The sequence below is a fragment of the Rhineura floridana genome, chromosome 4 (assembly GCF_030035675.1).
Source record: "Rhineura floridana isolate rRhiFlo1 chromosome 4, rRhiFlo1.hap2, whole genome shotgun sequence".
In the NCBI taxonomy this organism is placed as follows: Eukaryota; Metazoa; Chordata; class Lepidosauria; order Squamata; family Rhineuridae; genus Rhineura; species Rhineura floridana.
Genome location: NC_084483.1, coordinates 102,855,583 through 102,870,319, shown reverse-complemented (window position 1 = coordinate 102,870,319; position 14,737 = coordinate 102,855,583). Strand labels below are relative to the sequence as shown.

Here is a 14,737-nt window from a genome sequence, read left to right as displayed (position 1 = left end):
ACTCTAGATTCAAAATCCCATGAAATTTTCCCATCCCTTTAATCTGTTTTTACATTTTCTGTTAAAAACACTTTGACAAAGCAACCAATTATCTAAAGCAGACTTAGCCAACCTGGTGCCCTCTAGATATTTTGGAGTGCAACTCCCATCATCTCTAGCAAGCATAGCTTACTGGGGCTGAAGGGAGTTGTATTCAAAAACATTTGGAGGGCACCAGGTTAGCTAAGGCTGACTTAGAGGGATGGTGGTTCTCCCTTATTGCTGCAAGTCTTTTAGCAGTCGTAGACAGCCACCTGTTGAGGATGCTCTGGATTTCCTGTATTAAGCAGGGAATGTTCTGCAAGCCCCGCCCCCATATCATCTTATGGTCCAAGCTTACATGAATAAAAGTCCTTTGGAATATTTCTTGTTCGGATACGCGGTGCTGGTCCTTCATACATATAAAAATCAGCTTTACTGAAATAATCTGTCATATATTCCATCTGGTTGCAGAATGTCTTGTCCATGCCTAAAGAAGGGAGAGAATTTTAAATCATTCAACAAATATGGAGTTTGCAAGATCAAGAAAGGTCAACACAGGACTGATTCAAGGCATTTTACTACATGAGGTAAAGGGCAAAATGATCCCCCTCCCTTCACATGTCCTCATTACAAGCAACTGCCTTATACTAAGTCCGATCAATGGTCCATCTAGCTCAGTATTGTCTACACTGACTGGCAGCAGCCAACTAGACTGGCACTTCAATCTTACTTCAGCTTAGGCAATAGGACAGTATTCTCCACTGCATCTGGAGGCAGTACGCTAGCTTAGGGGGTATAGACAGGCCATATGGAACATACAGTTGTGTGCTCCAAACACCATGCCTCTGTTTCCTCCCCCAGCATCTGCCCCCTGAGGCGGCTGTCCTACTCTGCCTAATGGTAGTGCTGGCCCTGACACAAAAGAGCAAAACAATTATACCATGATCAGCTAGAACAATGAGATTGACACAGTTGTCCAGGTTTCTTTGTCGTAGGCCTTCCATTAACATTCCCAGGGTCCGATCTGCCAGCTGTAAAGCTTTAATTGTCTAAAACAAAAGCAGAAAAGATTTAAATCACATTTTCCATTCAAAGTGAGTTCAAGATCAAATAACTCACAACAGACAATGCGATAAAATAGAATAATCATAATTTTAAAATGATTTTTTTACAAAAGCTTTCTGTTGCACTCGTTTGTTTTTTTTAAATTATAGTATTTTTGAACTGGGGTCCCATTCAGTAGTGGAATAATTAGTAAAAATTCTCATGTATTTATTTATTTATTTATTTATTATACTTGTATACAGCCCCATAGCCGAAGCGCTCTGGGCGGTTTACAGTAACTAAAAACAAATACAATTTAAAATACATCTTTTAAAAAACAATTTAAAACACAATTTAAAAATTTAAAACAATATAAAACACATGCCAAAATGCATGTGTTTTATGTATTGTGTTAAACAGAGCAAAATAAATATTTTCATCCATATTCCTTTTAGAATGCACTTTATAGGGTAGAAACACACTGTTCGACCGGTTCCAGTGTGTCTCCACCTCCCCTTTCTGAAAATGGGGGCACATGACTCTAATCAAACCCCGCCCCCTTTTACTGTAAAACCTGGTGGGAGCTGCTTGAGTATTTTGGTTTTTTTAATTCAACCTCACAAAGATTTCACAACTAATCAATAGATCAACTCGTTGCCCTTTCAGATGTAGCTAATGAAAACACTTTGATGTGCTGACTAGTGTATTTACAGCCATAGGCTGTGGGCATGCTAGTCACATTAAAAGCAACCAGATTGGTTTTTCTGGCTGTGTTTTGAAGCAACTCTGCCCTCTGCTGACCACACCTCCCTTCCCCAGTGTTGCCTTCAGACCTTTCAGGACAGCCTACAGCAAAGTGTTGGACCAATCACTGCCTCTGCCTGAGCCTGCAGCAAAGCATTTCCATTGGCCACATCTGGATGACAAAAGGGTCGATCTACCAATCAGTTGCGAAACCTCCCTGAAGCTGAATTTTAAAAAACACACTGGAGCTGATCCGATGAGGTTTTAAGAGTAAAAAGGGGAGGAGTCTGCCCCTGTTTTGAGAAATGAGAGGTAAAGATGCACTAGAACTGGCACAACTGTAACTGTGTCTCTATCCATAGAGAGAACTATAATATATTGCATCTCCAGGTACTGCTGTCAGGGGTAAAACTGCATTTACTTCCAATATAAGGCTGTAAACGCTAGTCACCAAATCAAAGCATTTCTATTAGCCACACCTGGAAGAGGAAGGGACAGATCTGCAGATTACTTGCAAAATCTCTGTAAAGCTGAATTAAAAAACTACACACACTCAAGCTGCTCCCACCAGGTTTTACAGTAAAAAAGGTGTGGGGACTGACTAGCGTTGTGTGCTCCTTTTTCAGAACAGAGAGGTGGAACAGGCAGAACAGTGAGTATGTTTCTCCCTAAATCTGGGGCAAACACCATATTATATTAAGCCATGTCCTTTTTCTGGGGGGGAAAAAGCCCTGTAGAGCCCCCAGTCCTGATTAGGACCATGGTGTACAGGGAACATGGTTTAACCTTTCCCTCACCACATCTGTTTCTTTTTGAAAATTCCCCTTCCCCACTCTGAACACGTTGTTTATGGCAAATAACATCTTTGGGGGCAAATACCAGCAGAGGGAGACTTTCATTGGGAAACTAGTTGTAAAGGGTTAAACCACATCACAGTTGTTTCTCTGGCTTAACACAACTTGTTGTTTGACCCATAGAGGGCAAAAACAGTATGCCCAGATTGTGATGTTTACATATGCTTTGCCTGCCTGTCCCCTTCCTGCTTCTCTCCTGAGGTGTGAGGAGGTGGGAAGATGAGCTGTGTGAAGTGTATCAATTCCTAGCTGATGCTCAACTGAACCACATTCCAAGCTGCTTTGCATGACAGTAGCAGAGAGTACATGTTTAAATGTTTAGCATGAGTCTGCTTTTGCCCTGTGGTTTGTAGATTCTACATGATTATTTATGGCTGGCAAGGCAGGTTGGGGGATGCAGGGAGGAATGTGCTTAAGGTATGCTGTATAAATGGCTTACTCTTTTATTCAGCTGGTGTAGATGTACACCTGGTGTAGATGGTAAAAGAAATGGATAGCTGAGATCATCTCGCTCTCCCAGTCATTCCTCTATCATGTGCAGATTCCTTCATCCATGCCCCATTTCCAGTGCCATGGTACATTTCTCATGTCACCACATAGGTAAGGGTTGGAAGCAATTCACACAAGAGATGGGAAGGTGTGAGGATAGGGATTGCAGACCAGGCATGCTTTCTGGCTTTCCAAACAGGCACTTTTTAATATCAATCAATGGTTGCAGGGAATCTAGACATATTTTCACAAGGTTGCACTTCTGTTACAGAATATAACTGTTTCCTTGCAATCAAATCAGTGTATTGTCAACTGGAAAATGAGATTCACTTACCAAGGTCTTCTTTAACCAGATAGCACAGCAGCTATGATTAAGAATGCTGTGTGGCATGTAGACTGTGCCACGTATGATTATGACCACCTTTTTGAATACAGATGCCTACCAGAGCGTAGATGAAGACATTATATATAAAAAAGCTTACTTCACCACTAAGTGGTCCAAATGAATGTCCAGCAGAGTCAGGTTCCTCAATGTACAATGTATAGAAATCAGGTCTAGAGTTCAAAAGAAAAGAAAATTGTGACTACATGATGGGATCTCAGCTAGCCTTCACTCAAAGGAAGCTGCAAAAATCTGCATGAGGCTCACTTTTTCAGAAGCAAAAGAGATAAGCTGGATGTCTATTAAGTGGTCAGATATGAAAAGCTGTACTCAACGAGACACATGTTTACTGGGGACTCTCCCTATACATATACCTCATTCTCATGTAATTTGAGGCACAACAGCACACACAACAACTGACAACATGTAAATCTAATATCTCATTTGGGAAGTCAAGAGTGGTTAACCTGTGACCCACCAGAAGTTGTTGGACTCCAACTCCCATCATCCCTCACCATTGCCCACGCTGGCTGGAGGTGATGAGAGCTGAAGTCCAACAAGATCTGGAAGGCCACAGGTTAGCCATCCCCAGTGCAATACTTCCTAACAGCACAATCCTATACCTGTCTACTTAGAAATAAGTCCTATTGCGTTTAATGGGGCTTGCTCCCAGATACGTGGGTTTAGCATTACAGCCTAAAAACACTTGCTTTATTTAATTGTTACGAAATATGTGGACAGAAAAAGTTTTTCTGCCCCTCTCATTACACTTAAATTCTGTTTTTATGATAGGTTTTTTTGCTGCTTTTGTTTGCAGCCCTAGGCTCCTACTGGGAGAAAGGGTGGGATATAAATCAAATAAATAAAATTCATGGACATTAAATGAAACTGAATATTGGAAGATTCAGGAGAGACAAAAAAAGTACTTCTCCATGCAGTGCATATAGTTAAACTGTGGAATTCTCTCCCACAAGAGGCAGAGATGGCCACCAACTTGGATGGCTTTAAAAGAAGATTAGACAAATTTATGGAGGATAGGGCTATCAATGGCTGCTAGCCATGATGGCTGTGCTCTGCCACCATAGTCAGAGGCAGCATGCTTCTGAAAACTGGTTGCCAGTAGCCTCATAAGGTGAGAGTGCTCTTGCACTCAGGTCCAACTTGGGGGCTTCCCATGGGCATCTGGTTGGCCACTGTGAGGATGTTGAACTAGATGGGCCACAGGCCTGACCAACCAGATTCTTCTTATGGTCTTAAAACATATCTTGAACTAATAAAAGCAGGCTCACCAAGCCAAATGCATCCCACCAGTGAAGCGATGTTAATAACAAGGAGCAATTATGTTAATGACGGAAGGCAGAGAGTTTATAGTTTTCAGGTTTGGAGATAAAGAAGAAAGAAGGAAGAGTAGAAAATTAGAGGAAAATACACAATTTACTTTTAGGGCCCCTCCAAACATCATTTTTATTGTATATTCATGATGATTTGTGCTCTGACGGTATTGGGGCAAATATATGCAATCCTGCTATCAATATTGTTTGCGACGTTTCAGGGCAGATTTACTGCTTTATTTCCAGTCAGCGAAAGTCTGATAACTTCCTGCTAGAATCCTGTAAATTCTCATACCACAAATGTTCTACTCTGGTTGTGCTATAGTGCAAAAATGTCCCCCTGAATGGCAATAATGAGTAACACTGGGGAAGCTTTCCAGAGCAACTAATAAAGTGGAACAATGTGTGGAAGATCTAGTATAAATCCATCACTAATGCAATATTATTGCATCAGTGATATGTTGCAGAATACACCTGCCAAAAAAAAAACAGTGGGGGAGGCTGGTATATAATAAGTAGATCTGATAAATGTTTCACAAGAACAAAAGCACTCTGAGACTGATTTCAAAAGCTTCTGTACATATTACCTTTCAGATTTCGGAAGATCGAGCCACTGCAGCAATTCTGTAACTCTTGCTTCAAATATAACTGATCTACAAGAAAAATAATAGTAATATTTATTTAGCCACTGATAACATTTATTCTGCAATAGAGCAATGACGTAGAGCAGGGATGGGGAACTTGTAACCGCTAGATGTTTATTAATTACCACTCCCATTATTCTTGACTATTAGCCATGCTGACTGGGGCTGATGGGAGCTGGAATCCAACAACCCTGGCACACACAGACAAATGGTGCTTGGATTTAATGGACAAATGAAAGCCAATTCATGTCTATAATAAGCAAAATGATACAGAGTCTTTTGTGGATGATTGGTATCTATTCATCTCTTTGTAAACAGTGAGCTATTTGTTAAATGTTTTCCTGAGAAACATATGCCATTCTGGTCAGATATACTTGCGGTGCAGGTAAATTGGTACTGATATCCTATACTCACTTACTTAGGAGTCAGCACCTCTGAACTCATTGGGACCGATTTCTAAATAGTCTGCAACATTACATTGTCTTGCAAGACTGCAATCGTATGCACGTTTAACGTTGAGCAAGACCCACTGCAAACAGTAAGATTGATTTCTGAGTAAACATGCATAGGATTGCACTGCAAATCCAATTATAATAATGACTGTCTTTTCTACCATGTTCTCGTTGTTATACTTGTGTATGCACATATGTTTTCCTTTTCAATATAAACATAGTTTTTAACAAGAAATAATTATGTGAAATAATACTATTTTAATTTCATAGAATCATAGAATAGTAGAGTTGGAAGGGGCCTATAAGGCCATCAACTCCAACCCCCTGCTCAGTGCAGGAATCCAAATCAAAGCATTCTGGACAGATGGCTGTCCAGCTGCCTCTTGAATGCCTCCAGTGTCGGAGAGCCCACTACCTCTCTAGGTAATTGGTTCCATTGTTGAAAGGCTCTAACAGTTATGAAGTTTTTCCCAGAGCTTGGAAAAGTTACTTTTTTAAACTACAACTCCCATCAGCCCCATCTAGTGGCCATACTGGCTGGGGCTGATGGGAGTTGTAGTTCAAAAAAGTAACTTTTCCAAGCTCTGGTTTTTCCTGATGTCCAGTCGAAATCTGGCTTCCTGCAACTTGAGCCCATTATTCCGTGTCCTGCACTCTGGGTTGATGGAGAAGAGATCCCGGCCCTCCTCTATGTAACAACCTTCCCAGTACTGGAAGAGTGCTATGATATCTCCCCTCAGTCTTCTCCTCTCAAGACTAATCATGCCCAGTTCTTTCAGTCTCTCCCCATAGGGCTTTGTTTCCAGTCCCCTGATCATCTTTGTTGCCCTCCTCTGAACCTGTTCCAGTTTGTCTGCATCCTTCTTGAAGTGCAGAGACCAGAACTGGACACAGTATTCAAGATGAGGCCTAACCAGTGCTGAATAGAGGGGAACTAATACTTCAGGCGATTTGGAAACTATACTTCTGTTAATGCAGTCTAATATAGCATTTGCCTTTTTTGCAGCCACATCACACTGTTGACTCATATTCAGCTTGTGATCAATGACAATTCCAAGATCCTTCTCACATGTCGTTTGACTGAGCCAAGTATCCCCCATCTTATAACTCCGCATTTGGTTTCTTTTTCCTAAGTGTAGAACTTTGCATTTATCTCTGTTGAATTTCATTCTGTTGTTTTCAGCCCAATGCTCCAGCCTATCAAGGTCCCTTTGAATTTTGTTTCTGTCTTCCACGGTATTAGCTATGCCCCCTAATTTTGTATCATCTGCAAATTTGATAAGCATGCTCTGTACCTCCTCATCCAAGTCGTTAATAAAAATGTTGAAGAGCACTGGGCCCAGGACTGAGCCCTGTGGTACCCCACTTGTTACTTCTGCCCAGTTTGAGAAGGAACCATTGATAAGCACCCTTTGAGTATGATTCTGGAGCCAACTGTGGATCCACCTGATAGTTGTTCCATCCAGCCCACATTGAGCTAACTTGCTAATCAGAATATCATGGGGCACTTTGTCAAAAGCTTTGCTGAAGTCAAGATATATTATGTTCACAGCATTGCCACAGTCTACAAGGGAGGTTACCCAATCAAAAAATGAGATAAGATTAGTTTGGCAGGATTTGTTCTTCATAAATCCGTGTTGGCTCCTAGTAATCACTGCATTGTTTTCAAGGTGCTTACAGACTGAGTGCTTTATAATCTGCTCCAGAGTTTTTCCAGGGATTGATGTTAGGCTGACTGGTCTGTAGTTCCCCGGTTCCTCCTTTTTGCTCTTTTTGAATATAGGGACAACATTAGCTTTCTTCCAGTCATCTGGCACTTCACCAGTCCTCCATGATTTCGCAAAGATAATAGACAGCGGTTCTGAGAGTTCTTCAGCCAGTTCCTTCAATACTCTAGGGTGCAGTTTATCAGACCCTGCCGATTTGAACTCGTTCAAAGTGATTAGGTATTCCTTGACCGTTTGTCTATCAATCTCAAGGTCCAATCCTGCCCCTTCTACTTCATGTTTCCCAGGAGGGTCATAGACCCTTTTTGGGGAGAAGACTTCTGCCTTTTCTTTGTCATCTGATATCATTTTGCCATCCTCGTTGAGTAGCTGTGCCACCATTCCTTTTCTCTGTCTTTTACTATGGATGCATGTCACAGCATTCCCAGTTATTAGTAGTTACACTGCTGGGAAATTTTATGCGTTTTCTCCATACGATCTAGCAGCTTATCACATATGGTGACTTGTGAAGTGGTACAGCATTTTTAAGAGAGGGTGTTCTATGAAACTGGCCACATTATGTATCAACAAATACCTCCAGACCCAGTTAAGGCTCTGTTATCAGTTTTCCAAAACGATAGTCTGAACATGCATTCAAAATACTTGATTTTAACACTTTTGGTAGTGGCTTGAGTTGTTATCGCCTGTCACTGAAAATATATGAATGTAAATCTGATGAAGCAGTGCTATATATCATACCAGCAAGTGTGGTATATAGCATTGATGGAAAAGCTAACTCAGCAGAGAAGACAGTGACTAGCTCCAAATAGGCAGTACATTCCACATTAAATAGTTTTTGTTTGTATGGCTGTGAACACACTAGTCATCAGAATAAAACTTTTCCATTAGCCACACCTGAAGAGGGTTGATCTGCCAGTTGCAAAATCTCTTTGAAGCTGAATTTTTAAAAAATGCATTCAAGCTGCACCCACCAGGTTTTACAGTAAGAAGAAACCTGGGGGGTTTGACTAGCGTCGCACGCTCCCATTGAGTGTTTTTCTTTCCTAAGTCACGTGGCTGTGAAAGAACATGATTGGCCACCAACTTTAACCCATGATTTTCTAAGGAAGGATGTGTCTGGGTAAATAAATTCAGGTTGTCTATGGAGCACTTTAGGATTGCAACACTATTTGGATTTGACAATTTATAGTATCTATTAATGTTGAAATCAATTCATGGTCCCTTAAAATTTCATGTTTATTGTTATTTGTGATCTTGCATGTGATGTTATATTGGTGATGATATTAAATTAATGGGTGTAGAACTTGAGTAACTATTCATGTTCATCAGATTTCACAGGGTAATAGAGTTTTATATTTTTCCCTCATAATTTTTTTCCATTATTTTACTTAATTTAAATCACTTTTGGTTTTAAAGTGATTTTTATGATTGTTTTCTGCTATAGATTTTCCAATGTAAATGTATCTACTATTTATTAATTGATGTAAATAAAATTACAATCCGAATTTTAAAAAGCAGCTTATCAGGGGAGAGATTAAAACATAAGTACCCTGCTGGATCAAACCAGGATTAGCTGTGGGAACTCCAACATCAGGAAATGAGCACAATAGCACTGTCCCATTCATGACCCCAGCAACTGCTATTCATCCTGGAGGTAGTATACAGCCATGATGACTAATAGCTATTGAGAGTTGGCAGAACTAGTTCATCCTGCCAATGTAACACACTGATATAAACAGCTACAACTTTGATGCATCTGCCTGCCATGAATCCATTAAAGGCAAGGATTTTGTTTTGTTTTGTTTAGCAGCAGGAGTTGGCAGCCCAACAAGGAACATAATTTCCATTGTTTGTCTTGTGAACTGACTGGTAAATAATGACCCAGCAATTGTAAAGTGAAGGAAAAACTAGTTCAGTGCCAACTTTACAGAAATAAAATATAAGATTCTGACTTCAGAGATACTATCAGTTAAAAGTTATATGCCAATACAGACAACTGTAACACATTGCCTGACCTGGCACATGCTCTTTCTTTCTCGGTGTTTCAACTTACTTGTTGTACAACTTATATAAATTAGGGAATGTTCCATTGATTTTTACGTCAGATCCAGGCCAATAGTAGGTGCCAGCTTTCAAACCCTGAAGCATTGCTGTATTCCAAATCTGCAAGAAGACAGAGATTCAGTATTTGAAATGTTGGAGATATTCATTTCAGTAACACACACTCATATAAACTTTCCATCCCCAGATTATGTCTTGATTAACATGCTAAGACCAGGCTAATAACTGCAAGGAACAAGGCCTTTAGTACATTTGCTATGGAACTCCTTATCATTAAAGGCTTAAGTTGGTCCCATCTGCTATTCTAACAAGACCTTTTTATTTTATGTGGACTTTGATGAGACATGAATCAAAGGTGAATGTTCCCACTCTGGAGATATTTGGACCACTTTAGAATCTCAGGCAACCCAAGATCAAGGTGGTCTAAGGTAAAGTAAGCTGGTTGCGAGGCTTTGGAGCCACCTCAGGGCCTTGGAAAGGTGTTTTATTTTTCTTGCCCAATTTCATTTTTGTACCTCTTTCAAGTGTCTCCTAATGGAAAATGCCAGGCAGAGAAGGGGAATGACAGCACTAGCTTCCAACCGAGGAATCACTTTGCATACCACAGAATGACTTTGCACATCAAATGATGGTGCTTTGAGAAAGGACAGTTCACTAACTTTGTTAGCAGCAGCAATATGCAGGGACTTTATAGCTTCCAAGAATAGCTTCAAAACCACGACTAACTGGGAGATGGTATCTCAGTGCTGTTTGTTCAAATGGTCAGTGAGACACTGGCATCAAACTCCCCAAACCTGGCCCCCTCATGAATGGTTCTCTAATGTTCAGCCAATTTCTTGAGCATCAAGTACATGGAGTTCCACCAAGTCCTCACATCCTGAATCAAGCTCTGCCCTCTGCTGCTCCTTGAACATTTTCTCCCTGGTTACCAGTTACTGGATGCCAGGGAATCACCTTCTTGATGAAGGTAGTGCATGCCAGCTGATTATAATCTGGGGGGGGGAAGCATTAGGTCTATCAGATAGAGATTTGTTACCAACAGAACTATTCCAGAATATGGTTCCTGGTTCTGCTGCTGCCTGTGGCAAAGAGTATGTGTCTGGGTTTTTTTGAGCGGGGAGAGAACTGATCTTGCCACCTCTGTTGTCTCATCTCCCATAAACAATATTCTTAAAATACAGCCACAATTAAAAGCTAGGCATCTCAACAATAAAACAAACAGTAAGGAGAACCCAACACAACTCTCTGCCTGAAAATATAGGGCGCTGGAGCTCTGAGGACTTTGCAAGCAAGGGAAGTTTTGCAGAAGTGCTTGATGCACAATACTGTTCTGTGGGTGTGGGTGCAATAAGTAATTCCAAACACATAACAAAGTGCACAGCAAATTGCCCACAGTATCACAGGGGGAGGGCATTTACCCCCTTTTAAAAAACCTCCAAACTGTAAAGACAACTAGCACAAAAATGTCTGCACCAATTTGTCTGAACTTTGGCAGGCTTCACCCCCTCTGAAAATGTCATCCTAATTCTGCAAAAAAGATTGGTTTAAAGCGACAGGTCTTTACTGATTTTCCTGTTGTAATCAAAGAGGAAGACATCCAAGGCTTCAGAAAATGAGGTAAGGATCTGAGGTGAAGCACAATGTCAAACTGAACCTTCTAGCTGAAGTGGCCCCATATCTGAGACAATAAGGTGGGTTCTACGGTGAATATTTTTTTCTGCTATGGGGATGTTCTGTTTTATGCTGTTGCTCCACTGTTTGAATTAAGTTTTTTGTTTTTTATTTGTAAAATGCATGCTTTGTGCCACCTTGAAGGGCCATAGAAAGCCACAGGTAGGTAAGTTAAATAGACAAATTCTCACTCAACTATTTTAAACTTGAGATAGGGGCAATAAAAGCCTAGGCATTTCTAGGCCGCCACCCTAGGTGCATGCCAGCAGGTCAGCAGTGAGTTAAAAAATGACTGCAGAGCTTTACAAATAGGGCTGATGAAATGCAAACTCTCCATTTCTCAGAAGTCATTCATTGTATGAAAATCTGCTGGGCACTACTTGGGAAAGGCCATAGCTCAGTGGTAGATATTCTGCTTGTATGCAGAAAGTCCCAGGTTCACTCCCTGGCATCTAAAGATAGGGCTGGGAGAGACACTGCATGAAACCCTGGAGAGCCGGTGCCAGTCACTGTAGACATATGGACCAATGGTCTGACTCGGTATAAAGCAGCTTCCTCTGTTTCAATAACACATCTCCAGTTTTATCCTCTCTCACCAGTAGTATTCAGTGGCAAAATGTACTTTGCTGTGGACCAAACTAGATGGGATGGGTTACCTATACATCTGTAGGCCTTATTCAAATTCATATCTAAAGTGAGCAGCAAATCTAGAAATTGCAAATGGCACATACAGGTTGACCACTCCACCAGGCAGGATTTGACTTGGTACTTGAAGAAAGTGAAAAGTTCTGATTTAATTCTACATCATACATATTGTTGTCAATGATGCCATGGGATTCTGGGAACAAACCCTGCAAAAGAAAGACACACATTGAGTTAAGGTGGGATGAAACTTTTGCCCTAGCCTTAAAGCAAATATACACTCTATGACGTGCTTATGTTTACTGGGTTGCATTCAGTTCTCCAAGTGACAATCTTTACGTAGCCAAAACATCACTATCCACACACAAGAGGGAGATATTCATAGGCTTGCAGAAATACAGAGGAAGAAATCTGGGGTAAGAGGAACCCACAAAAACAGCCCCGTATGAACAGAACAGGGGGAGGGGGGTGACACTGTAATGGAGCATCCCGGAACTAGATGGAACCCTGAACTAGAACACTCCACATTGCAACAATTTTTGCATGTTCCACTTATTTCAGCCTTATTTTCAGCAAATGGGAGTGAGATTGTTACCCAAAAGAAGTATGGCTTGTTTCCCCTTATTTCCTCCTCACTATCATTTTGCAAAGAGTGTTTAACTGTATGATCCAATGAATGTCTGTCCTACTGAGTTCTAATAAACCTGCTTAGAACTGCACCCTGTGATTGTAGAGACACAGCAGTGTTTATCAGACCCGAAAGAGACACGCGCTGTATGCATTCTTAATATGGCCCACTGCCACCTCTCATCAAGCAAATGCTATCATTCTGGCACCAAGACAAATCTGTTTGCTTTAGGTGGGCCTTGTAGAAATGAAAAGGCTGATGTTTTACTTATCTACGTTTTAGATTCTTGTTAGAGCATTATTACATTTTGGTGGGAAATCATTTTGGTTGTTAACAGCAGAAAGGAGGGAATATATATATATATCACCTTGCTTTTAAAATAAATGCAATTTATCAGAATTATAGCAACAAAAGGCAAAAAAGCTACTTACGGTGACAATAGTATAGTGGTTTGTGAAGGTTTTGGTTGGATAAGCAGCTCTCATGTACTTTGAATGTGTCCCACATGTTTCTGCAACAAGAATACTATAAAATTATTACTAGGACTTATATATATCTAAACATGACGCATGCAAATCACTTTTTTAAATGTTAGTAACATGGGAAGATTTTTTATACTGAGGGCCTCTCTAGACATCCTTTTTATTATACATTGATGATTACTTGTGCTTTCAATACTGTTGCCCCTGCAAACGTTTTGGGGCAGTAGTCACACTTACTCATTTCCAGTAAGTGCATATCCTGTAACTTCCTGCTGAAATCCTTTAGCTTTTAATAACACAAATGTTCTGGTTTATTTTTGTCACACTTTTGTTGTGCTACAAAATGTGATCGCACTGGGGAACAATCACAGAACAACTAATGAAGCTGAATAAATCCACTACTGATGCACTATTATTGTGTTAAGAACATGTTGCAGAATATTCCCACAGTAAAACACAAGTCTGGAGAGGTCGAGTCCTACCACTGGTTCATCTAACTCAGTACTGCCTACACTGATTAGCAGTGGCTCTCCAAGATAGATAGCAGTCTATTCCAACCCTACCTGGAGATGCTAAGAATCGAACCTGGCACCTACTGCAAGAAAAGCAGATGCTCTACCACAGGATTACAGTCCTTCTCATAAGGCCTCTTACTTGTAAAAATATTTTCCAGAGATCATTTCCCCTATTAGCTAGAATGCAACACCCTGGACAAAAAATGGTAGATATTAGGATAGCTCCTTAAAGATAGGAAGAAGTTTCCCAAGTTATACAAGAAACCCTGCAATTTTGAAAGGATGGCCCAATCTATGCCACAAAAACCTCCAAAGCCAGTGGGAGATGAGAGTTCTATGTCTGCACTACCTTTGTACACTGGCAGCCCAGAGGAGTGCGCAGGCATGAAGTGCCAGCTAGCCAAGCTTGGGAATGAGAGTAAAGGGAACCGAGTAGCTGCCTCTTGCTTCACTTCAACCTGGGATGTAAAGCAGGAGGACGGAGGGGAGCTGCTGTTGTGTGCCTTCAAGTCAATCACGACTTATGCAAACCATATGAATCAGTGACTTCCAATAGCATCTGTCGTGAACCACCCTGTTCAGATCTTGTAAGTTCAGGTCTGTGTCTTCCTTTAAGGAATCAATCCATCTCTTGTTTGGCCTTCCTCTTTTTCTACTCCCTTCTGTTTTTCCCAGCATTATTGTCTTTTCTAGTGAATCATGTCTTCTCACTATGTGTCCAAAGTATGATAACCTCAGTTTCATCATTTTAGCTTCTAGTGACAGTTCTGATTTAATTTGTTCTAACACCCAATTATTTGTCTTTTTCGCAGTTCATGGTATGCGCAAAGCTCTCCTCCAACACCACATTTCAAATGAGTTGATTTTTCTCTTATCTGCTTTTTTCACTGTCCAATTTTCACACCCATACATAGAGATTGGGAACACCACGGTCTGAATGATCCTGACTTTAGTGTTCAGTGATACATTTTTGCATTTGAGGACCTTTTCTAGTTCTCTCATAGCTGCTCTCCTCCTTCTGATTTCTTGACTGTTGTCTCCATTTTGGTT

The 14,737-nt window shown here is 40.7% G+C and overlaps 1 protein-coding gene across 2 annotated transcripts in view; it reads right to left on the bottom strand.

Annotated features, from left to right (window-relative positions):
* The window catches only part of ENPP3 (ectonucleotide pyrophosphatase/phosphodiesterase 3), a 103,986-nt gene that overhangs the window by 41,192 nt on the left and 48,057 nt on the right, over positions 1 to 14,737 (bottom strand). For both annotated transcript variants that reach the window (XM_061623856.1, XM_061623855.1), the window contains exons 7-13: positions 13,122 to 13,201; positions 12,152 to 12,271; positions 9,742 to 9,851; positions 5,453 to 5,518; positions 3,635 to 3,707; positions 962 to 1,070; positions 380 to 508 (exon numbers count right to left, since the gene is read on the bottom strand). In XM_061623856.1, the coding sequence (XP_061479840.1) occupies positions 380 to 508; positions 962 to 1,070; positions 3,635 to 3,707; positions 5,453 to 5,518; positions 9,742 to 9,851; positions 12,152 to 12,271; positions 13,122 to 13,201 (687 nt within the window). The remainder of the gene's footprint in view (positions 1 to 379; positions 509 to 961; positions 1,071 to 3,634; positions 3,708 to 5,452; positions 5,519 to 9,741; positions 9,852 to 12,151; positions 12,272 to 13,121; positions 13,202 to 14,737) is intronic.